The 25,210-nt window shown below is 44.9% G+C and overlaps 3 protein-coding genes across 5 annotated transcripts in view; 2 read left to right on the top strand and 1 right to left on the bottom strand.

The window, feature by feature from the left end:
* Positions 1-244: 244 nt before the first annotated feature.
* Positions 245-13,862, top strand: niki (nimA-like kinase). The gene is made up of 16 exons (XM_089569622.1): positions 245-291; positions 424-629; positions 1,777-1,832; positions 1,949-2,125; positions 2,806-2,855; positions 2,982-3,063; positions 5,066-5,277; positions 6,088-6,152; positions 6,730-6,887; positions 7,273-7,381; positions 7,887-7,963; positions 8,084-8,204; positions 8,887-9,037; positions 10,967-11,097; positions 11,795-11,941; positions 13,595-13,862. The coding sequence occupies exons 1-16, from the start codon at positions 245-247 to the stop codon at positions 13,753-13,755; spliced, it is 1,950 nt and encodes a 649-aa protein (XP_089425748.1). The 3' UTR covers positions 13,756-13,862.
* A 2,347-nt stretch (positions 13,863-16,209) lies between these two features.
* Positions 16,210-17,506, bottom strand: AlkB (alpha-ketoglutarate-dependent dioxygenase AlkB). The gene has a single exon (XM_089548376.1). The coding sequence runs from the start codon at positions 17,421-17,423 to the stop codon at positions 16,515-16,517; it is 909 nt and encodes a 302-aa protein (XP_089404502.1). The 5' UTR covers positions 17,424-17,506; the 3' UTR covers positions 16,210-16,514.
* Positions 17,507-19,496: 1,990 nt separating this feature from the next.
* Positions 19,497-25,210, top strand: part of LOC149366081 (uncharacterized) — a 32,284-nt gene continuing 26,570 nt past the window's right edge. For 2 of the 3 annotated variants that reach the window (XM_089548365.1, XM_089548349.1), the window contains exons 1-3: positions 19,497-19,552; positions 23,705-23,914; positions 24,998-25,117. In XM_089548365.1, coding sequence (XP_089404491.1) covers positions 23,738-23,914; positions 24,998-25,117 — 297 coding nt within the window. In that variant the 5' untranslated portion in view covers positions 19,497-19,552; positions 23,705-23,737. The remainder of the gene's footprint in view (positions 19,553-23,704; positions 23,915-24,997; positions 25,118-25,210) is intronic. The other variant, XM_089548356.1, reaches the window with a different exon arrangement.

Genomic DNA, 25,210 nt, shown 5'->3' with positions numbered 1-25,210 from the left:
TCATCATTATCAAAATATGTGCGTTGCGCGCAAAACTTGAAACTTTGCCATTCGACTTGCGCGCTAGTTGCCGTTTAGTTTTATAATCGTTTAGCAGCTCGACAGTTCACTGCGCCGTTGAGGGCAGCAAATAATAACGCCGCGAAGTGGTGGAACCATCTTGAACAGCAGTTGCTGTGATGGAACAGGCCGTCTAATTTATATTTAACGTGAAGACGGCTCGGCTTTCATGTTGTCCATGAAAATGAATCAGTACGAGAAGCTCGAAATCGTTGGAAGAGGGGCCTATGGGTATGTCGATGCCGACGTGCTTTGGTTAGCAAGCCCGCGCGGACGATGCATGCTACTCTGTCGCACAGCAAACGTGTAGCACTGGTTGCTCAACAGTACAGCGATTCTGCCTGTACTCTGTTCGTCCTGCAGGGTCGTAACGCTTTGCTACAAGAAATCTACGGGGCGGAAGGTAGTCGTCAAGCACATCCCCGTGCAGCAGATGTCCACGGAAGAGAAAGAGGGCTCGCTGACCGAGGCCAAGGTGTTGGCGATGCTTCACCACCCTAACATCATTGCCTACTACGACAGCTTCCTCGATGAAAAGAGCCTGGCCATTGTTATGGAGTATGCGCCAGGTTAGTGACACAGCGGGAAGCAGTGCGCAAGTTAAACATTGACTTGGCAAAGTTAAAGGTAGCTACAGATTGTGTGGATAAACACAGCACCGAATTAGAGCGTTCCCATTCAAGTCCAATCACTCAGACTGGTTTGTATTACAAGATCAATGCATGTTAATTACGGCCAATAATTGCATGCGCGTTAATATTTGGATATCAACAGGTCAGACTCGTTTTAATTTTTTTAATGCGTTAGCATTAGAACGCCCCTTGTCGCAAAAAGCGTCAGGCATTGGCTTCTGAAGCCTCGGTGAAAGGAGGCAAAGTGGTGAGGGGTAAAAAGCCTCTCCACTTTCAAGGGAGATAAGGGGAAAGTAAAAGGGCGAGAGAGAGGGAAGAAGGAGGGAGGGAGAGGACAGGAAGAAAGTATACAGGGCAAGTCTGTGGAACCATGGTCGTCAGTCACATGCTAGGGGTGGAGAAGGTGGCGGAGGGGTACAGCATGGCACACTGTGATTGATAGATTGGACCACTCCACCTACCACCATCAGGGGGAACACTTAAGATTTGTGTTTCGTTCTTAAAGCAGTAAGCTTCAAGAAAACTTTAAGTTAGATCAATGTCCGACTATACAGAAGCCAAAATACTACAATTTATATTAGTTTTCAGTGAATTAGTAGTACACTGGGCTACTAGAATAGATAGGAAGGCTCGCAGTGGTTCTTAAGGAAACAAAATCAACAAAGTGCACTTGATACTCAGAGCCAAGTAAGCTAAGCACTACACATCAAATACACAGCATTAATAATGCTGAACCTGAAATGTGGAAAAAATTGTGTCGCCTGTGACATTTAAACTGGTGAAATGTGACTTTACTTCACCCTCAAATCCTACAACTCTATGCAGCTCTTGCACTTTCTTCTTTTGTTGACTAGGCAATGGCCCACTGCACTTCCATCCAGTGTAGTGACACCAGAAAAGCAGTCTGTCTTTTTCATCCTTTTTGCACTGTTGGTCGGGAGACTGCCAGCAATGTGAACTGTGTAGAGTTAATGGGGTTACTTAAGTTCTGACTATTGACGTTCAAGCTCAAACAAAAATTAGCGCTGTGTGGAGAAGTTTCACGGCAGCGAGCCCCAAGGTTCTGACGCTTTATTGCATGCAGGTGGTACTTTATACGAATACCTCAGGCAGAGGGGCCGTGCTCTGCTCCCAGAGAAGGTGATGTACCACATTCAATTGCTTGTATCGTTTGCACATTTTGAGACCTATCTGTATTAATATTCACATGTTTCTCACGTTTGTGGCGCGACAAATATTCTCTGTTCTATCACCAGGAAGTGCTGAACTACTTTGGACAAATTGTGCTTGCTCTCGAGCATGTCCACTCCAGGCAGATCCTGCACAGGGACCTCAAGACTCAAAACCTGCTCTTGAGTCAGAGCAAGACTATAATCAAAGTCGGCGACTTTGGCATCTCCAAAATCCTCAGCAGCAAGAGCAAGGCAGAAAGTGTGAGAGTTTCTTTGTTGCAAGTGTGCGGTTTTTCAGCGTTTGCATGCAAAGAATGCATGCAGGAGACAACACAAGTGTTGAACATCATCTGACTTTTCTATCCAGTGCTTGTGTTGTCTTCTCTTTCTGTCTACATTCCCTAGTACAATTGGTGTACCATGAACCCATGCCAACTTGCCCAGTTTTCTGCACTTACCAGTACTGCCACTATAAAACACAACTTCTTGAACAGTGCACCTTAAAAACACTCGCCGCTGGACTAGTTTGTTCATTTTGGCTATCAGGAAAAGATTTTATGGTTTTACGGGGCTTAACGTCCCAGAGCGACTCAGGCTATGAGGAACGCCGTAGTGGAGGCCTCCGGATAATTTCGACCACTTGGGGTTCTTTAACGTGCACTAACATTGCACAGTACACAGACCTGCAGCATACTAGATCTGTTTCTGAAAGCATGTTAATAAATAACGTGGCTTTTGAAATGCTCCTGCAAAAAGTGCCATTTCCTGACACTACTCATGACTTATGACCAAAACGTTGCATGTCCACACGACTTCTCTATGCTTGATGTCAGATAAATAAATGTCAATTAATGCTGTTGTGTGGTGGCAGAAATGCCTGTCCAAAACTGTAACTGTCTTTGATAAAAGAATTCTGACCAAATAAACAACTCTAATTTCAGCTGGTCGGCACACCAAACAACCTCTCACCAGAAATATGCGTAGGGAAACCGTAAGTACTTGCTTGCTTTTGCCATTTTCCTTCTTCTTGAACAGCAGAATTTCTGGCTTTTGATGACGTGCTTGCACACGTGCAAGAGAGTGCCTTTGTAGTTTGCCCAGTCTGGAATTATTTCAGCTACAACCAGAAGAGTGACATATGGGCACTGGGCTGTATTCTCTACGAGCTGCTAACACTGAGACCTCCGTTTGAAGGAAATGTGAGTCTGTCATTTCTACACTTATTTTGCTATGTCCTGTCCCTTATTTCAGCACCTGTAAGCACAGGTCAGTAGTCTAATGAGCAGGAATATCAGTTCACATGTTGGATTCTATTAAAACCATACAATATTAATGTTAGCATTCGAAGCCCACCATGAAGGAAGAGTGTCCGGTGTCCAGTGTAGTTTGAGGCGTACCACCTGTCATGGTTGGCAAGTGACACAGTGGAGAAAGGGAAGTCTCCCTTTCCAATTGTAGAGGAGAGGCCGGAACAACCCAACGGGTGGCTATCATGGAAGGCGGAGAGCCAATCAGCCAACGCCAGTCACTTTTCGCTGATTAAATAAGCAACCTTAGCTTTTTAAGCAAGAAGACCTAATGCTAATGTGCTGTCATTGCATTATGATAATAATGCTTCCGTAATTTCATAATTTCCGTAATAATGCTTCCATAAGCTTCCGTAATTTTTATTCTTGGTGCCAATAAAACCACCCGAATACTTCTGTAGTTACCATTACAAGCACTGCAATAAAGCCTTGTCTTTATAATTTAACCAGTGGTTAACCTCATGCTAAGTAAAAAAAAAAATTCGCTGTGGCTTAGCTTGGTTAAGCCCGGTAAATGCGAAAGCAATATCCGTACCTACGCCATGGTACAGCTGGTAGTGTAGCTGGTGGTGGTGCTTGTGGTTAGACTTGTGGTGGTGCATCGGTTATACAATCCAATCAAATCCAATGCAATCCACTACAATCCAATGCAGTGCAATCTAAGATAATCCAAATCAATGCAATCCTATCCAATGCAATTCAAATCTATCCAATCCACTCCAATCCATTCAACTCCAATCCAATCCAATGAAATCCTATCCAATCCAATGCAATCCACTCCAATCCAATGCAATCCGATGCAATTCAATACAATGTAATGTAATCTAATCCAGTCCAATCCAATCTAATGCAATCTAATCCAATCTAATGCAATCAAGGTCAAATGAACGTCAATGGTGGTCACCGCCGCTGCACGGCAAAGGCGTGAAAGTGCAAGTAGTATTGCTTTCGCAATAAAAACCTGCTCGCCAGCTTCCTTCCAAGTCTCTCTTCAGTTTAATGTCGCGATATACAAACCACTGCATACTGTTTGTCGTATAACTACTGGTGGGCATCCTTTAATAAAAAGTGCACGTATGACCCTCTCTTTCCATTTAGTCTTCTGAACAAGATGGCGTGGTGCATTTTTGGTTTGGTTTATTGAGGTTTAACGTCCCGAAGCAACCCAGGCTATGAGGGACGCCGTAGTGAAGGGCTCCGGAAATTTTGACCACCTGGGGTTCTTTAACGAGCACTGACATCGCACAGCCCACGGGCCTCTAGAATTTCGCCTTCATCGAAATTTACATGGGTGCCTTTACTTGTAACTGACCGGTGCATACAGGTGCTTGTAGAAGTTTTTGGAATGTGAAAGCCAAGAGGTAGCTTAATTTTCTTATCACCTGAAGGCGCTGTCTGACACTCAGATTGCAATGTGCAGGTCATACAGGGAAGCGCAGACAATACTTTTCACTGCTGACACAGGAAACCTTATTGTAGTCAAAACATTGAATTAACACTCACAACCTGCCAATTGTTACAGTGTCAAAAAAGAGATAGTGCGCTTTGTCACACAGTGCACAATTATGAAAGATTGAGGACCGCTCACAAAAACCTACAGAAGTGATAAGTCAGCTTTAGAAACCGTTCCTGTGCTGAGCTTTGGGGCTTGGAACTGCGAACTTGAGTGTGCCTGTTTGTGTGGTGACCAACTGTTTCTCACATTATACCACAGCACATAGTGCACAAAAGCAAAAAAAGGGTAAATTGTTTTGTTTATTCCAGTTTATCGTTTATTACCATCGTTACTGTTTACCATCGCTGCCACAATAAAAAATTGTTCATCAGTGCATTGTGCTGCGACTTTCGCATTCACTTTCTGCCTCCAACTATCACGCTGTCATATCTCACACAGCACGTCCCGAACCTAGTGATCAAGATCATCCGTGGCGAATATGCACCCGTGCCTACTCACTACAGCATTGAGCTTCGTCGTCTCCTCGAGAAGCTTCTGCAAAAGGAGCCTTCAATGCGGCCTTCTACCAACCAGATCCTAGCACAGCCAATTCTACTGCACATTATCTGCAACCTATATCTCTCTGTTGGCTCTCTGCCCTGTGTTGCCCAGTAAGTAGCAGCGATACACTAAGGGTAGGCAGGAGTGGGAACTGCATGCTTTTAAATGGCATGGTAGCATTGCTGACAGGCTGGAGCCGTTCACATGCTGGTCTAGGAGTGCCATGTGTATTCAATGTTTTGAGCAAGAAAGCTCACAGGACTCCCCACTCAGATCTCATCATCATCATCATCGTCAGCCTGACTACACCCACTGCAGGGCAAAGGCCTCTCCCATGTCTCTCCAATTAACCCTGTCCTTTGCCAGTTGCGGCCACTGTATCCCCGCAAACTTCTTAATCTTATCCGCCCACCTAACTTTCTGCCGTCCCCTGCTACGTTTGCCTTCTCTTGGAGTCCACTCCATTACCCTTAAGGACCAGCGGTTATCTTGCCTTCGCATTACATGCCCTGCCCAAGCCCATTTCTTCTTGATTTCAACTAGGATATCATTAACCCTCACCCACTCCACCCTTTTCCGATTTCTTAACGTTACACCTATAATTTTTCTTTCCATAGCTCACTGCGTTGTCCTTAACTTAAGCTGAACCCTCTTTGTTAGCCTCCAGATTTCTGCCTCATAGGTGAGTACTGGTAAGATACAGCTGTTGTATACGTTTCTCTTGAGGGCAACTAGGCACTTGCCATAGTTTAAGACACAGGGACGAATTTGGGAGGGAAGAAGGTAGAGAGGAGCTGATCCTCTAGTCTAGCGAGAAGATTTTTTTTTGTCGGAAAACCACACTGAATCTTACTAAAAAAAATGCATTGTGAAAACAAAAATAGGGAAAGGCTTACCAAAGCACTGTGCTTTGCCTCCAGGAAAGACCGTTTGTCCTCATCGCTGTCCCTTGCTAGCATCGGACCATGCTCCCATGCCAGCTCAGGTATGATCATCTTGTCCTAGCTCAAATTAGATACAAGCCTAGGCTTAAACTCACCCTTCTGCTTATAGTCTTCACGATTTTACTCTGCTCACTGCCCGCGGATTTAAGCGCACCTCTGAGGATTTCGTGTGCACAGAAAATGTAAATATTGGTGCAGAGCTTTGTTATGCTTGTTCTTCTGTTATCTTTTATTGTCTCCAGTGCGCAGCTTTAATACTTTCCATTTACTACGTAAAAGCAACCAAAATTCTACAGAGTGATCATGGTAACGTATGACAGCTTCTACAATGTCTAGGACTGTTCTCAGTGTTTAAGGTGCCTATTTTCTAAAGTTCACGGTCGCCCTTAAATTCAGCAATGAGCATTCCTGATTGCACCCACTGCCGAGTGTTTTCTGTAGGGATCCCTTTTTGCAAATTGAAAAGTTTTGTGATATCACCACTTTGCATGCTTGTGCAGATTATATTGTGCGCAGCCAAGAGTAATTGTGACATGATCTATTTCACACAGTGAAGACAGTACAGACTACTTGTACGTGTAAGTAAAGCTCTGTTTCTGATACTGGCAAATTCTCCAGGAGATCTGTCTACTTCACTGCTTGTGTGGGAGAACAGCAAAACGGAAGCAACGAAGTTAGATGTGCCCGATGGGCACGGCTACATTAATGAAGTGGCTGTTGGGTTGAATTCAGTTGTGGGCATCACTGCACAAGGCAGCGTCATCACTTGGAATATGGTACTGTTAGAATCATTCATTCCGATTTTTTTTTTTTTTTTCAGTACATGTAGAAAGTGTGCGCCAGCTAATCCGGTCCTGGAATTCAGAAAAAATGTGTGCACATAGTTTTATATTTTCCATAGTTGTGAGTGTCTTTCCATCGTTCAGTGATAGAAACAAATAAAATGGCACTGCGATTTCATTTCTTAGATTAAGTAATTCTGCTCATTTTAATGTCTACAGCAAGGACAGAGATTTGCTTGCAAATGCAGATGTTGCTCAACCTAAATGTAATACTGAAAGGAAGGGGAGCTATTATTGAGATGATTTCATCATTTCGGTGACAGAAAAAGAAAGAGGTCATCATGTTCAAACAATCTCGAAACTGCCCTTTCCGCTACAGGCAGCAGCAGCGGGGGAGAAAACGTACAAACCAGAAGTTATGAAGGACCACCACAATGATCACATTATACGTGCCAGCTGTGGAACTGACTTCATCGTTTTGCTCTCGGGTAACTCATTAACTCACCAGTTGCTTGCCTAATTGCTTAGTCAGTTGAAATAATCAAAGGTTCACGCATGTCCTCTGCAGTTCTTGTCATCAGCCATCTCAGTTTTTTTTCATACTTGTCATAGAAGTGTAACCAACCGAACTGTCTCTTAAGCTTTCTGTGTGTTTTGCATTGCTATCAATATAGGCTCTGGGTGTAGGTTGCTATGCATTGCTGCAATTCTATCTCACTGCAATTCTCAAAGCAATTTTTTAGGTATAGCAGCCTGGTGCCTATAGAAATTGTTTTTTTTTCATGCTGCTGTTATCTTAAAGTCACCAAAATAGGTATAACACAATGCCCAACTAACTCTCTGAACAAGCCAAGAGACTCTGATTTATCATTTGTCTACAAAATCTCTTGCAGAGCTAGAATAGGAAGCATGATTCCATGGCAATTTAGGTTATTCACAGGTACATAGTGAACCTTTGTCACTACCACTTCCATTAATGCTCATTTCTTTCAGAACGCAAGATTCTGCTGTCTTGCGGGTGTGGTCAGTCAGGTAGCCTCGGTCACGGAGACCATTCCGACATTTCTAACGTACGTCTAATACTAATCTAAGTCATATAATGTGACATGCCATACACTTTTTTACTTGCCTTGCACGTAAGGTAACCCAGTCAGCATTAATATTTCAACTTTCTTTCTTCTTTTTTTTAGAAGCCCAAAATAGTGGAAGCCTTGCTCGGCCATGAAATATGCGATGTGGCTTGTTCAGCATCACACGTTGTCGCCATCGACGAAAACCACGAGGTCTTTGCATGGGGAGATGCCAGACATGGTCTCTGCCTTTTATTGCTCTTTTTTGTAGTGCTTTTAAGGCTGGATGCCTTGGCCACCCAGGCCTAGCTTTAGCTATCCTGCATCTACAACTACATGCACATATGCACATAGTCAGAAAAGGCAAATCTCCTTTTTATTAAATTACATTCCTGATCTATATGAATAACTTGCAGCCTCTTTTCACTCCGTCAGGCTGAGATTCAGCTCTACGTAAAGACTAGGGCTTGCAGCATACACAGCAATATTGCTGCATGCACACTGGCTTAGTGTGCACTGTGACAGTAAATGGCTCTAAAGAATGACAGTAATGTATAGTGCAATTATATTTTTGTTCTGCGGTTACAGAGCAGCCTCTTCATGTCCTAGATGCACTAAAATTGAAAAACAACCCAGGCAAAAATCGCAACTGGTCAGACTGGTTTAAGAAACAATTTCCCAGTTAATTCCAGTTGGATACTAGTTGGCTTTCAGCTGGGTTCCAGTAGCAGTCAACTGGGAGCCACCGGGAAACTAACTGGAATCAACTGGGAAATTGTTCCTTAAACCAGTTTGACCAGTTACGATCTTCACCTGGGAATGAGGATAACTATAAGATAAATTAATAACTAGAGGGTAACTATTACAGGAATGTGAGCATTCACTGCGTCTTCTTGTGTTGTCACTGTGCTCTTCTTTGACAGGTATGCTGGGTTTAGAACTTTCGGCTTCAACGGACCTTCCGGTGAAAGTGGAACTTTCCAGGGGTGTTTTTCCCGTACACTGCTTCTGCACTGCGGACAGCAGCTTCCTCATCACGGATGCGGGCGAGCTGTGGGTCTGTGGCAGCAACAGGTCAGGTCCGAAGCTTAATAGCACACACGCTGAGGTCAACTCCATCCAATTTTTGTTCAGATTAAAATTCTGTTCTTTGGCCTTTTGCGGCTCTGTTGAGATCCATTCGGTAGCAAAAGATAGAAAGACGCAGTATGAGAAATTTGGGAGTTGAAAATAGAGTAGTTTTTCCTGTCCCTCGATTCAAGCTCCTGGCTTTGATAATGGCATTAAGAGAATTATTGACCCTGTAGTTACCGCCCGCAAGTGAATAGTGCTATAGCATGCCCTCATAGATCCAAAAATGACAAAGTACTTGACATCAGTGCAGTTTGATTGTTTTAATAAATGGTGGTAGTGAAAGCTGTATTTCATTTTTCATCCTTTTATAAGTTATATTAGTTATTGGTTTATTAGTGTTTTTAACGTCCCGTGCTATGAGAGACGCCGTAGTGAAGGGCTCCAGAAGTTTCGACCACCTGAGGATCTTAACGTGCACTGACATCGCACAGTACACGGGCCTCTAGAATTTTGCCTTCATCGAAATTCAGCCACTGCGGCCGGGATCGAAACCGCGTCTTTCAGGTCAGCAGCCGAGCGCCGTAACCACTGAGCCACCGTGGCAGTGCTTTCTTAAGTTATAGAATGTGTAGTTTCAGTAAAAGTAGCGTATCTGACATTAGAATCAATTGGTACAGACCAACTTCAGTTTGCCCTCAGTGTGCGTTTAATATGTGTTTGTTAACTGTGAACTATGCAGGATTGGTGCAAGAACCTATGGACTTTCTTTAGGCAAATTACTAATAATAAATAATGTATGGCAGGTTTCAGCCAATGAATTTAATCACACTGATGTCAACTTTACTAGTGCTTTTGCTGCTGAGCCAGTCACTGCCAAGTTAAAAGGCGTCTGAAGTCGCAGGCATTGAACAAGCAGCCTCTAGAGTAGACTTGCAAGTCATGTGTCTCCACTGTGGAGCACTATGTGGTAGGGGTGTGTGAATAATCGGAAATTTCAAACACCGAGTCAATATCCTCTTGTTCCGATTACTTGAGCAAATCAAATAGTGTGTGTTCAAAATTGTTCTGAACAAATCGATTGTGTTCTCAAGTTTCCAGATATTTTTCGAATAATTGAAGCAAACTTCGAATAATGCCTGTCGTATTTTCCTTTCACGACTACTCCAAAAACGGGAACCCTACATGCCATGTGCTATGCTGCCGCAATCAATATGTGCTGAATGAACGGCTCAGCGCCACGATGCGGTCCATTCACGTGACAGTGTTGCCTCATACGTGGCCTCAGAGCTTGGTTGATGCAGCAGGACCCAGGCAGGTTCACTAAACCTAGCCTTTAAGCCCGACCTCGAAAGCCATGCCTCATACGCAGCTCTCGCCCATCTCATGCACTGAGATATGGCACTAACTTATTATCTTCCATTATCAACAGCAAGAGGTACTTTTCCTATGCACATAACATGACAGTGATAAAGTCAATACACTAGCTTCATGTTGCAACCCCTCCAAATGAAGGTCACTGTTGAGTCTTTTAATCGATACAGCTATAACTGCGAAATAGCGCTTCGCTGTTTCTCACAACTGCTCACTGAATATTTGCACAAGTAGCGAATATTCGATTCGGTTCTCTCACTATTTGGTTCATGTTTAATTTGGTTTTTAGCTGAACTATTCGTACTTGGTTCAGTTTGGAAAAAGTACTATTCGTACACCCCTACTATGCGCATGCAAATGAGCCCCGATACAAGTACAACGACATTCAACATCAAGCATAACATAACAAAGTTTCTTCACAAGACTGCTCTGCACAGTGGCAGATGCACAAAAGAAAGAAACACTTTTTTTAAACTGCACTAGCATTCTGCCAAGACATGTGTGTTTTCGCACACTGCTTGTCTTTCCTTCACTGCTGCTCAACTTGCTTTGTTGCAGGAACAACAAACTAGGCATCGGAAATGGTGGGAAGGATGTTGGAGAATTCACACGGCTTCCACGACACCTGTTTGCATGCCATGACGTGACTTGCGTGGCTGGAAATGGAGATGGCACCATCGTTCTGACTGGTGAGGTGATGCAGACACGTGACACCCAGTCCTCAAAATCAGACTGTGTGTTAGTTGTATGCAACTCAAGAACAAAGTGCACGCTAGCACGTGCAGGGTAGTTGATAAGCAACGGCGCATGATAATAGGGTGATGTCACAGATTGGAGGACTTGCTTGAACGGTATTTGCCACTTCTTTATTTAGCAGTATCCTACTATAGTAAAATGAGTCCCGTTTATCAGCCTTTTGTTTTTAAATTAGTTTACGCTTTCTAGTGCCAGCCACTGAAACCTGAACAGAGTATGCTCTCCGGGTGTATAACAGTTCAAATAGGGTTCCACTAACATTGTAGTACTTCGGAGTTCAGGAGGGGCGATTTGTACTTTATCATCTGAGAGCCTTCTCAGTCAAGTTCAGCTGTTCAAGAATTCGAAAGCACAGAGAGCAAAAGACAATTTTCGGATTCGAAAATTTTGACCAGGATCGCAAGTTGTTCTAGTTGGTGGTATTCCGCAGCGCTGGCAATGCAAAATGATGACAGGAGCGGTGGGGACAGCACATTTGTTTCGGCTGAGAGAAAGAAGCTTCTGTGCTATAATGCTTACAAAATGATCTGACTTTAAACATATAGCTCATGGCAAGAGCCTGTAGCATGCCACGAGAGGCTAGAAGTTTAAACATTGACCAGCCCCTTTGCATTTACGACTTCTCTGCAGATGTTGGTATGGTTTTCCTCCTTGGCATGCAACAAAGTTCGGCTGCCGCTACCACCACTGGCAATACACCTGTCACCATGGTCTCTCTTGAAGCCCGAGCTACACATGTGGGCTGCGCAGGAGACCTGTTTGTGGCCATCCTTAAAGGTTTGTCAGCGTCACGTACAATGTTCCTACTGAAATACACTGATCTACTGAGCGTTGTGTCGCTAAGAGCCCCTCCTAGAACGTTTCTCCCAACTGAACCGGAGGCTTGTTCATGGCCAAATTTTGCACAGAAATGGCACCTGGTGGCAAGTTTTGTTTGATGCTACATTAGAGTGGGGCATTTAACTGCTTTGGTTGAAATTAATTGAAAGTCAACAACGTCTGCATCAATAGCACGCGAAAAAAGAAAAGAGCGGAATCAGCAGCGCCATCTCTTGCTGGCAGCCAGCAGCAGGACAAAAGCTAGCAACGTGAAACGAGGAGTGCTTCTACCCCTTCTGGGCCAGAGATGGCGCTACTGGCACAGCTGTGTGAGAACTTCAACACAGCCAATTGCAGCTGTTATGCTGCTCTGCATTAAAATGGGAACTGTAGCAGTGTTCTCTCAGTTAATATAAAGGCCCGACAGATTGAGCATGGTTCTACCAGGCATGCACCTGATTTCTCCAAGATCACTGAAGGGACACAGAAAACTCGATCCAATTTTCGTTCCGAGCAAAAATCGATTCTATATGGCTCTTTCTTGCCATACTGATGTGTGCTTGGCAGCACAGGTGTATTTATTGCTGAGGAAATGAGATTTAAAACTTTTCCCATCAATCAACTAAACTCGTGATGTCAAGACAGAGAAAGACTTCATGATGGCCGCTTGGAAGTGAATAGCAGTGTAGAATAGCCTCGGGGATCCACGCACGAGAAACTGTCTTCATGAAGCTACAGTCTGCTTGCGAAAATGGCCAGTGGTGCCAATACCTGTACAGTAGAGCCTCGTTGATATGTTTCCGGATTCGATTTTCCGGTTCATGTGCTCAGTATCGCGAGCAATAAAAATGTCCCATAGAGTTACACTAGTCTTCTGGTGAATACCTTCCTGGATAATATGATTTCAGAGAAGTACAAACATAATTTTGCCAAATTATAATCATACGATACGTTTGTTTAGCAACCAACAGAAGGTGCACTAACATACGAGCTAGTCTCTCCTAGGGCACATGACACGAGTCGAACTGTACCGGTTGTCCGCCACCAAAGCAGCTTCTCCGCATTCAGTGCTTAAGTGAATGGGGCAAAGCACTGAAAATCTTGCTATGATAACGCGAGCATACGAGCAAGCCTGGCAAGACTGCACATGTGGCATTCAGCTGTTTGATTGGCTTCACTGCAGTACGTAAACACGATTGGGCGAATCATCTGAGAACAACAACAATGCAATACAACGAACGGGCCAACATGGGTCATGCCACACGAGCAGAAACAGAACCCCACTGCCAGTGTGGCTTCTCCACAGTGCACTAGTGTGAAAGGGCGAAGTATTTGAAAACGACGATGGTGACAAAGAAGAGGTACAGGCTAGTTTTGCTCTTGCCGGTCGCTGTAGCGGATACGTTGCGAAGTTTCTTTTGCACTAAGGATGATGCAAATGCGGATACACTTGCATGTTGCACATGACAGGCCTTCTAGTAAGCAAGACTGTCTATAAATGCCTTTATACCTCCTGGAAAGTATGAAAACAAGAACAAAGGGCCCTGTGCATTCTCCGCTAACACCTATTTTCCGAGTATGTTTGCAATGCAGAATCTTGTCACTTCACAGGTACAAAGTTCGTGCAGTGGAAAACACTGAAGCCAGACAACACACCAGTAAAGATCCTTCCAGCTCCGCATTTACCAGATGGCTACAAGATTACTGCCCTGGCCTGTTCTCCTAGCATCATTGCAACAGTCATCACCAAAGGCCACTTAACAAAGAAATAATGACCGCTAGCTGTCATGTTTAGGCTGAGTGTGTCGGATAAAGTGCCTTTCTGATCTTGTATCCGAGTAAAAAATTTACGTAATATTTGCACACCTGATTTTCTGAAAGGTCAGCACTCTAATGTGAGATATATACGCAGCTGTTACTCAGTAATGCATATGAAATACATTAAACTTTTTATAGTTTTCTTGCATGTTTCACCCATTTTGTGATGTCTCTTGTGTTTTGTGCATGTTTGCAAGTAATTCAAATAAAAAAAATTTCATGCCGGGATTAGGCTACACATTCACAATATGCCAACTGCATCCACTACAAAGCAGACACTAAACCTATGCAGAAGGAAGGCTCGCATATACTGCTTGCAAGCTCTAATCGATTTCGAAGATTTCGCACCTCTTGTTCAGGGATAGCTGACTCCTTGTTAGCTTGTCTTTGTCATCACTTCTTGTTGCAATGTATAACAAATTTGACCTGTACTCGGCTGATGTAGTGCTCATGTGAATGTGCATTTTGTTTTTTGGTGACTTCCATATCTTTGCAATAGTGCTCGCTGAACAGCTAGTTGATTTATGCAGTAAATCTGAACAGCACAACTGGACATGAACACAGGAAATACACGGTGGATAGCAAGAGCGCTTTTTCTATATTTTCTGTGTTTGAGTCCTTTGTGCTGTTCAAATTTATTCCATAGCTTCACTAGCACGTGGCAATGTTCAGGCTCTTAGCAGAGCTCAATCATGATACAATGACCTAGTCACCTGCAGAACCAAGCCACAAATTGTGACAGCACAGCACTGTGTTTAGGGGAAAGCATGAAAGCACTATGAGCATTTACGTAAGCATACAAAAAGCCACTGCTACCAAGAGGTACAGTTGAACCCGGATATAATGAACTCAAAGGGAATCGCGAAAAAGTTCGACATATTGATAATTCAATATGTATAAAATGGCGATAGATGCACTTATCTGTAACCTAGATGCAAGAATACATTGCATCCATGCTAGTGATGCACTTCTTGCAGTGACGTGCACCCGCCGACTCTCCAGCTGTGCACTACTCGCTAGGCATTGGTAGGCCTAACCTGCTTTGCACTGAAGCTACATTGGACGGTTCTTTGAAACTAGCCACTGCCTGTTATAAAATGTCTGATCCTTTTAGCAGTATGATATCAATACAGCAATCGCCCATTAAAATTCAGGCACCGCTGATTTCCACAACGTCTTCGGCAGCGGAGTCAGCGAAGCACGCCAGGCGAGGGCCACCACTAGGCTTTAGTTGTTAGCTTCACAGCATGACAGCGATGTGGCGTGGAAAATGAGTACAAGAGATCGAAGGATGCCCCTCCAGCTGTTCACCTCATCAAATGGTTTCTCATTGTTAGCACTGCCAGCAAGTGTCCGAGGCTGCGCAGCGACCTATCTCCGCCCACAAAAGGTGATAAAATAGTGTCCTTAGAGCATCCAACTTTCAGCCAGTGAATCAAAAGCATCAACTAGCTCGCCTTTCATCTTTAATAATCTTTAATCATGCTCCTTAGAAGAAGCGCTACTGGCAGGGGCACGGCATGCAGTTCGATATATCAAATGATTAACAAAGTTACAGTCCATGGTCAGATGGTTCTCGATAATCACAAAGTGAACACTCACACACAATCAAAAAGTTCAGTTTGTGATTACAACGGAATTAGAGTTTGATATAGTCCGTGACTTTCCCATACTTTTACGCTGGATTTTCACCGGGATAATCTGTGTGCACAATATAACCAATGATTCGAAATATCCGCGTTCGATATATCCGGGCTCGACTATAGTGCTACTGCGCCGCCATGAACTGAAGAGTAAAACAACTCCACCTAATTATTTTTCTCTGTACTAATTCATTCTCTGACTCTTTCGGGCTAAGCTGACATTTGTAGAGCAGCAAAAGACTCATTTATCAACAAGAAAACTGGGTTTAAGAATCTTTCTGCCAGTCAATTCAAGCTTGTGATGTCCTTTCTGAAAAGGACAGGTTAACGCCGTTTTGAAGTGAATGGCAATTTAAGGCCATTTGTGGGATCCGCGCTCAAATATCAGTGTCAATGCATATACTTTACTAGTGAAATTGGTGATGGAGACACCTGCACTTCATTTTTTTGGTCTTTTGGTCTTTCCTAGCTTATAAAAGCTCTGTTTTTGGCAAGAGTGATCAATTTGTGATTAGAACACTGTACGCTGTCGACAGAGGCCAACTTCTTTTTTTCCTCGGCGTCCTTTTAGTGATATCCTATAGATGAAATCAGAAAGTTGAACTGGGCCTGGGCACGACACATACTGCAAACAGGGAAGCCACAATCTGTTGGAGCAACAAGGTGGGAAGGGAAAAAGGGAAGGGAAAAACGTACCAAGGGCAGAGAATGAGGTGGGGAAACTAGATTACGGAATTTGAGGGAATGGGGAGGCCGCCCGATACCGGAGAGGGATGACTGGGGATCAGCAGGAGAGGCTTTGTCTTCTGGCGGTTATAACCAGACCGATGACGATGGGGAAGATCTGGTGAGGTCCACGGGCGAGATGAGGTTCAAGAAGCTTCTCACTACAATGCCCACTGCACAGACACGTCTTGAAACGCCCTCTACAGACGCACACATTAGAAGTAGCAGAAGTAAACCGGCACCCATTCTTTTGCATTTGCTGGCGCGACATTACACTTTGAGTAGGCAGGGTTGAAGAAGAGGGAAGTGGCACAGTTCCCTCAGCACCATCCCCACTACAACCATCAGCTCTTGGCGAACACCTGCCTGACGTTGAGATTGATTCTATGATCGGACAGGTACTCTGCCTCCGGGCTCCAGTCAGACACCGCACTGTCACCGCACCCTTCACTGGCAGTACTCCACGGCTTGTCGTCCCCGCGCGGCAGCACGAGCGGCACAGCGTGGTATGCCACCCTGGATTCACCGCTCATCACGACGACGTCTCCGCTCCGGAGAAACATGGCCGTCGGTTTGACGTCTCTGCTTGCGCCGCCGATGAGGAACACAGCCGTCTGCCCAAAGCTCACGGAGAAGAGAGGCGAGTCGAGATCGAGCTCGGAACGGTCGACGTGGCCGCTCAGCGTCGAGTTCAGGGCGTAGTAGTTGACGATGGCGGCCTCGGGTTCGAACCCCGAATACCCGAGCAACGCTGCCAGCTTCTTGACCAAATTCTTGAGGCAGGTAGGGAAGGCGGACACGTTTTGGAGATCGTACACCTTGGAGTCCCAGTCGTGGTGTACGCCTAAGGTTACCCACCGGAGCTGCTTGTAAAACGTGTCGCGGTTCAGAGCCGCGGGAAATATGTCCGGCGGCCGCAACGCCTTTAGATTCGTGCGGTTCGGAGGGTTTGGGTAAGAGCGCAGCGTACGGCTTACCCACTGCTGTTGCCCTCGCGGTGTGAACGGATTTGGAAGTACTATGAGACCGGGATTAGACGGCACGGAATAGCACAGCAGTTCCGAGTCGGCGAGGATACCGACATCGCCGCAATCCGGCGTCGTCTGCAACCGTGCGTGCAGCTCGACGGGGAAGCCATCGGGTCTTTCGAAGTCGATCACTTTAGAAAGATCCGGCCTCACGGCTCGTCCCTTGTAGTACTTGAAGTCTCTCTTGAAGGCATCGTTGCCGTCGTCGTTGCCATCGCTGTACATGTTTGCGAGATATCCTAATCAACTGCCAGACTACGGATCGAGCCGTGCGGCCCGTACCACATGCTGTGCGTGTGAATGCGTGAATGCGAATGCACCGAGATGTGTTCTTTTTTCCGCTTTCTCGCCGAGTAACTAGTGATTGATGACGTCATCGTTATTATCTTGCAGAGGAAGTTTTTTTTTTTGTGAATATTTGAGGTTTGAGGGCCTACTACGGTCTGTGTGTCAGAACGCAGCTGCATTTGACGCATCACTGAACTCTTGCTTTTGTTACGAACAGTTAAAAAACAAAAAGTGAGTTGAACAATAAGGATTCTGACGTCAAATTGACAAATAAATATCAGCAAATGGAACGCAACGTAAAACAACATTAACAATAGACATATATGACGCTGTTTCTTGAAGTGAGGCAAATAGGTGGTGCTCAGGACATGGCCTGACATGGCGTCACAACAAAGGTTCTGACATCAAGTTGACAAACGAAAGTAAGCAAATGGAACGCAACGTAAAAACCATAGAGTTTCTTACTATTACCTAGAGGGAAAGCTGGCAAGCCGTCTATGGGAGTTTGCATGGAGACCCCACGTGACCACCTCAGCCACCATGGGCGCTCAAAGCATCATGGGGCGGTGAGCTACTTGTTGCGGAACTGTAACTTTTGGCCAAAAAATAATAAAAAAAATAAAGCTGTTTGATAGCTACAAACGTCCTAACATTCAATATCTTGTCTAATGATTGCAACAAACGAGCAGAAAAGCATTTAAGTGCAAAGTTTGCCTAAAATAAGACATGACTAGCTTTCCTATTGGCCAAGTGATGAACACTAAAAAAACTAATATTTCGTAATTAACAGGCGCACTTTTAAAAGTAAATATGTTTTCAAAAAAAAATGTTGTTGTTTAGATACTTTAAGAGGTTTTTTAATGGCATTTCGGAAGAGTAAAACCTTTTATTGGCGTCGTGTGTCGTCGCGTCTTCACTACTATGGCTTTTGCACACTGCGTTCGCGCGAAAGTCGTCTGCGCACACACGAACTACGTTTTCGGAATGAAACGCCTTAGTACTGCCACTCTGTGTTCCCGAAAAACTACGACTGTGCCGCACCGCAACAAGTAGCTCACCGCCCCATGATGCTTTGAGCGTCCATGTTGGCTGAAGTGCAGCGCCGCCAGCTTTCCCTCTAGGTAGTAGTAAGAAACTCTATGGTAAAAACAACATTAACAGTAGACATATATATGACGCTAATTTTTCTTGAAGTAAGGACAGAAAATCAAGGGTAAATACCCACTCAAATGCACGCAAAAGCAGAAACTGCCAATACGCTCAAGTTCTCGCTTGTAACGAAAAGCACTACGTTTATTTTGAGTCTCGAAGCGCGTAAATGCGTAAAGTTGAAAATAATGCTTGCTGCTTGTGCACGAAAAAAAAAAAAAAACGCTAACGTCGCAGCGGGAGTTCTTCCTTTGTGAATATTTGAGGCTCTTCGAGGGATGCGTCACGCAATGTGTCAGAACACATCTGTATTTGACGAATGATTTGAACTCCTGCTTTTGTTACGAAGAATATAAAAAAAAAAGTGAGTTGAACGGTACGGGTTCTGACGTCAAATTGGCGAATGATAATCAGCAAATGGAACGCAACACAAAACAACATTAACAATAGACATGTATGACCCTAATTTGTTTCTTGAAGAAAATTAAGGGCAAATCATGAGGGCAAATAGATGATGCTCAAACCAACGGCTCAAACTGAAGGCAACGAGGGTTTGACGTCAAATTGACAAACACAAATAAGCAAATGGAACGCAACGTAAACAACATTTACAACAGACATATGTAACACTACGTTTTGCTTGAAGTAAGGACATAAAATCGAGGACAAATACACACAAAAGTAGGAACTAAAAATACAGACAAGTTCTCGCTTGTGACAAAATTTGTTTTTAGCATTGTGTTTATTTTGAGATTCGAAGCATGTAAATGCGTAGAGTTGAAAATAATGCTTGCTGCTTGTTCATAAAAAAACCGCTATCGTCGCTGCGTGCGCAGCGGCGCTCCTTGATGTTTACTTTCCCCTTTCTCCACACATCCAGCATGGATGGTGTCGCTGGCCGCAGAGCATCCTGTTAGGTAAGATCTTTCGACATCCCCCGCGCTTCAAGTCAAACCGATTTCGTCGCCGGCCGATCTTTCGCGGGCTCTAAAAAGACTGAACCCAGCACCGGCGCCGATCCACCTCTTTATGCGGCCGTACGGAGCCACTGCATCCGCACCGCCGCAACTTGGTCTCGTCTCCGTTCACATTTTTCTCTCCTCTCTCCTCCGCTCCGAGAGCCGCGAAACCTCCGAAAGCTACGGTAAAACTCCTCATCGATTGAGCGCTCTCTCGAGATGGGGAAATTCTGGTTTCTCACAGCACACGAGCCGTGCGGTGTAGCTAAGCGCTTCGTCAACACCTCGCTGAGGTGGCTCGATTTCTCTGCGACTCGGCTGTAGAAAGTGCGGCCTCCGGATTTTTCTTTTTTTTCTTTGAACGAGGCTGGAATTCTTGAGAGCACGAACGAGACCTCGCTCCGCGCTGAAACGCTGGGAGAAAACAAGAACGTGCTGGAGGAAAAAAAAAACAAAAAAAAACAGGACGAGTGGAGAGAAAAGAAAAAAAGCGCTGCTTTTGCTGCGCTTGTTCGTAACACGTTTTCCCCTCTTTTTGCTCGCTTCTGGCCTCGTTTCTCTGCAAAGGCGCGTTGAAATGGATACGAAATGACTATAATTGGACATAAGCGAGAAGTATTCGTGCGGCATACCCAGCTGTTTTTGTGCGATCTGTGCTAGGAAAGCGGCTTAGTAGTGGGGAGCGTTTTTAACTCGTCGTGGCGAAACCGAGAAAGCCTCGGCGGTTGCTTGCGATGCGTCGAGAGGCGGACCGCGCTGTTCTCGGAACGGGCTTGATTAGCCGGCGTCCGCTGTCTGAGATCGTAATTTCTCAGCCGTTCTAAAGTGCCGTTCAAATGGAGCTTCCGATATGACGTTCGCGGCATGACCTGAGAAGTGGATCGGATTGACGCTCCGCTCTGTCGGGCATTCGCCCATCGAGTATCTGATGTAAGTGAACACCGACCGTGGCAGCGGACTTCTCAGCGCGCGCGAACGGCGCCCGTGAATACGGATGCCGCCGGTCGTAGTAGGCCTGAATGCATAGTTGCCTTTCGGTAGCCAAGCGTGCATTAGATCACCACCCGTCGTAGAACTCCGTAATTTAAGGCGTGACTCAACTCATTTCCGGCGCCGACCCCGAATATATTCTCGCTCGCTTCTTCTTTCGTTGCTTGAATTTTTTTCTTCTTCTTCGGAGCGACGACCGGCCTGCCTTATCAGCATAATCCCGGCTTATCAACCGCGCCCTATGCGGTGTTGTACGCACGAGGCTGAGGTCAACGGTAAAAATTACAGTCCGCTGAGCTCATTGGCACTAAAAGTTTATTAACTAGCGTCACGCAGTTTGGTATTAAATGGTCTCAGCTGGTGAATGACACTTCGCTGTCAAGGTTACTGTTAACCGAAAGCTGTCATTGTGTCAACTGCAAAAAACAAACTTGCACTGAGCCTCTTGAAGAGGCAAATTGCTTTTGTTGGCAACTGATGGATCAGTATCTATTCAAGCTATAGTTGTAGTAATTACCAACTGCGAAATAATTTCGTCGTTTCGTCTCCATTCCAACATGACACCATCTTTAACCTGGTGGCATATCTCGTGAACACCTGATGCATATCTCTGTACACAAAAATTGAAAGTGTACAATTGTCTGATTGCACCCACTAGGCCCTTCAATGACACCTGCAGCACATTTGCACTTTCACAGCTTTCAGACATGCATTTTGTTATTTTTTGCGTGCACAGTCACTCTTCAGGGCATGAATGCCTGGCTTGGAACCTTTTGGCTTGCAGGTGTTACTAGGAACAGCTGTGTACAGTGACAGAACCATAAGTGCTTCTCAAGAGCTGACAGCTGCTTAACTGCTGCTCCAAGGGAGACAGCTAAGAAATGTATCCCTGCGGTCGCATGCGCTCACTGCGAGAAGGCTCTAAATTTAATGTCCCTTAGCAGCCCAGCGCTTGGCTGCATAACAGGTCGAAGCACCATCTTTTTATGTTCCTTTTCCTCTCTCTGGTTCCTTGTGTTAAACAAACAGGGTTTAAAGCCTTTGAACATTGCTTCGGGGGCTCTAGATTTATCAGTATTTGTCGCCTAATCATATATGTATGATGGTCTTTAGGGGTAACAAAGGAGGTTCCTAGGAAAGGCAAGCCCACTCGGGTTAGCTGAAGGTCATGTGGTGAGGTGAGGTTAGGAAATTTGCTGGGATAGGGTAACCATGGTTAACACAAGACACAGGTAATAGGAAGCATTAGGAGGCATAGTTAGGCTAAAGCAGTTGCAGTAAGGCTGATGATGATGATGTGAGGGGCCTTGTCCTTCAATGAGGGGGTGCTGTTGTTGTGTTGATGATGAAGATGGCAATGACAGCAGCGGTGGTGATCATGACCTGTTATGGTGATCGTCATAGATGTGGAAGTGCTCTCTTCCTATGTCCGTTTTCTTTGCTTTGCGCAGCTTAAAGCCCTCATGTGGGAGTGCTACAAAAGGCGATAGACTGGTGCTTTCTGTGCGCTTTTCTGAGTGAAGTAGCCGCAAAGTTCGAGCTACTGAAAGTAAATGCTGCTGCCTGTTAGAGGTTCTATCTTACGATGTACGAGTATGACATTCTAGTTGTGAGTGTTATGTTATCTTTGAACTCTTTTGAAGCTTGAGCCTCATTTGCATAGACACATGGAGAGCAGTTGTTTCACCAAATGCGTGAATATATAATGCATGCGTTTGTGAAAATATGGGTATGCCCCAATTGTTGAAAAGAAGTCGCATGACCCTTACTTTATCTTTGAAAAGTTGCAATTACCCTGAGGGTTCTGACTGCCTAAGACGTATTTTTTGAAAATTTATTTATTTATTTATTTATTTATTAAATCTGTTGTTAGCTAGTCTCGTGTCCTCATGCGAAATGTTTGTTGCCTATTTTTGTGGCAAATGACATTTCACAGGTTATCGAGCTCTTCACGCCTGTACTGGTGACAACTGTAAAAAGCTGTAGCTGTACCTAAAGTTTTTAGTGCATAGCACCTACTCACTACTGTCTATAGTTAACATATATATAATATTTCTACAGTGCCCTTTCTTTGGTTGTTATGGAGTAAGTGTCTTTCTCTAGAGGTAATGTTGTGCCTTATCATAAATATGTGCACTTGAATTAGGTGTTTTTCTTATTTTGATTTACCTAGCACATTAGGTAAATGAAGACAGTCACTTGATTGAATGTTTCTTTAGGTTGCTTTTTGTGTTGCTAAACACTTTGAGCCAGACTAGGGCACTGGTCATGTTGGCTTGTGGAATTTGCATTTCTGAATAAGTTGGCACCCTTATACAGAAGCAAGCGATGAGTAGACTTGTCTACTCATGAGTCTAGTCACAGCAGAAATTCGCAGCTGTAAAAAGCTGTCGGAGCCAGCAGTACACGTTTGTAACTTTCTGACCTACACTCAGCCTGTTAGCACATGCCCCCAACTTTTCTAACGTTATGGGCATAGCATGCCATTTCATTGCTTTCCCATTTGCTCGCGCACTTTGCTGTTGCTGCTGAGCCAGTTATCAGGAGAGTAAAAAAGTTTGACATGCCATCATTTCTTTTTTATTTCTTTAGTCACTTCATTTTACTTCAGCAGCTTCAAAGCATGAAATGCATAGATATGGTGTCTCACAGGTTTTGAGGGGGCTGTCTGATGGAAAAAAAAAAGAAAACTATGCAGCTAGGCCTGAAAACCTCCAAAGCTATAAATAATGTGCTGGAAGAAATCGTCTTGGAAATGGTAGTGTCGAAATGGTTGTTTCGAAGTAATGAGTTGTGCAGCTTCTCTAGCAGACGCTTGATGTGTCAAGACAGTTGGGTCATGGAAACACATGGTCTTGGGAGGTTCTAGTAGAAATATAGCGGTGACATCAGACATAGTGTAGCAGAGTTTCTTTGCATAGCTACCCTAAAAAAGCATGTTAGGCCTATGCCTTCTTCCAGAAATAAATGATAAACTTGTAGTTACTTCTGTTAGCTTGTGCTGTCTTGTTTTGTTAGGCTACAGCAGGTTTGACCTTGTGTCCTTCGTGTCATGTCGTCCTCTCCGGCCACTAAGTGTAGGCCCCTGACCGTACTATTCCTATTGCTGGCCTCCTAAAGCAGGGTCCCTGTAGTGGCAGGGCATGGCACGCCATGGCAGCCATAAGCGGGCCAACCACGTCGGCAGCGGCAGTCACCGAAGGGAGCGTGCCCTGCTGCAGCGGTTCATCACGCTGCCCCGAGCCAACACCCGTGGTGGCGCCCGTGGTTCCGGCTCCCATTAGGGCTGGTGGAGGCCACGGGGACCAGCGGCTCGTCTCGGCAGCCAGGGTAGGTCCCACTGCCATGCGTGAAACATGTTTGCCACACCACTAAACCTGCAAACTGAAGAGCCTGAGTGAACAACTTGGCATCATATATGCAGTTTAATTTTCAGTGTGTGACACCTTATTGAGAGTTCTGACACTGTGTCAGTATTAGTAAACCGGTAACATAAGAGCATACAGTAGTACAGCCGGCCAAATCTTTAGCTGGCGTGCGTGACGGCCGCGTTTTCTGCGCTTCTGTAGCTTATGACGGAGCAAACTTATGAAAATATTAAATCTAAGTGCGGACTTACTTGGCCCGGTCTTAATATTGAGCTTTCCGCAAGTTTGCTTCGTTGTTAAGCACAGGAGCGCAGAAAAAGCGGCCGTCACGCACGCCAGCTAGAGATTTGGCCGGCTGTACATTGTGCCGGTATAGGAAGAACCGACGATGTCACGGGCTGTAGGGTTTGAGCAGCACAGAATTCATGTCATTTTCTTTGAAATTCTTTCTAGCACTGTTCTCTATATTCAGACACCCTTAGATTGCCAGGTGTGATCAACATCGTATTTCTTATTCTGTGTCTCTGTTCTCATCTCACTGTGAAAATTGTTTACTCTGAACCACGGTTTGGAATGGCGATGGGATAATAGCGCAAACTTATGGACGTCCACATAGTTTACTCTTGGGTTCAGAGTTTCCTTGATCTGTGCTTGTTTTGCTCTCCAGCCTGATGTGTGACGAGATGAAATTGGTTTGGTTTGGTTTGGTTTGGTTTATGGGGTTTAACGTCCCAAAGCGACTAAGGCTATGAGAGACACCGTAGTGGAGGGCTCCGGAAATTTCGACCACCTGGGGTTCTTTAACGTGCACTGACATCGCACAGTACACGGGCCTCTAGAATTTCTCCTCCAAAGAAATTCCAGCCGCCGCGGCCGGGATCGAACCCGCGTCTTTTGGGTCAGCAGCCGAGCACCATAGCCACTGAGCCACCGCGGCGGCTGAGATGAAATTGCCCTGGAGTTTGGTGACTGGGTGGTCCTGCGTCTGAACACATCATCTGAACCTGTCCACCTATAGCAGCTCGTTATTACCCCCCTTCCGCAGGATGGAGACTTTAAGAAGATCCGCAGGCTGCTACAAAAGCACAGGGTCAATGTCAACGCCCGTGATCCATCGACAGGGAACACAGCTCTCATGGTGGCCTCCTTGGTCCAAGACCCAGATGTGAGTGCATTGCACAGCATAGGCTGCATTTTTCTTTTTTTTTCTTTTGTTGTCGAAAAGCCCTTTGGGATTAATCTCTTGTACTATATATTT

The sequence above is a fragment of the Amblyomma mixtum genome, chromosome 1 (assembly GCF_055824585.1).
Source record: "Amblyomma mixtum isolate Tamu chromosome 1, ASM5582458v1, whole genome shotgun sequence".
Taxonomy (NCBI): domain Eukaryota; kingdom Metazoa; phylum Arthropoda; class Arachnida; order Ixodida; family Ixodidae; genus Amblyomma; species Amblyomma mixtum.
The sequence above is the reverse complement of the archived record's forward strand: the minus strand, read 5'-3'. Positions and strand labels throughout refer to the sequence as shown.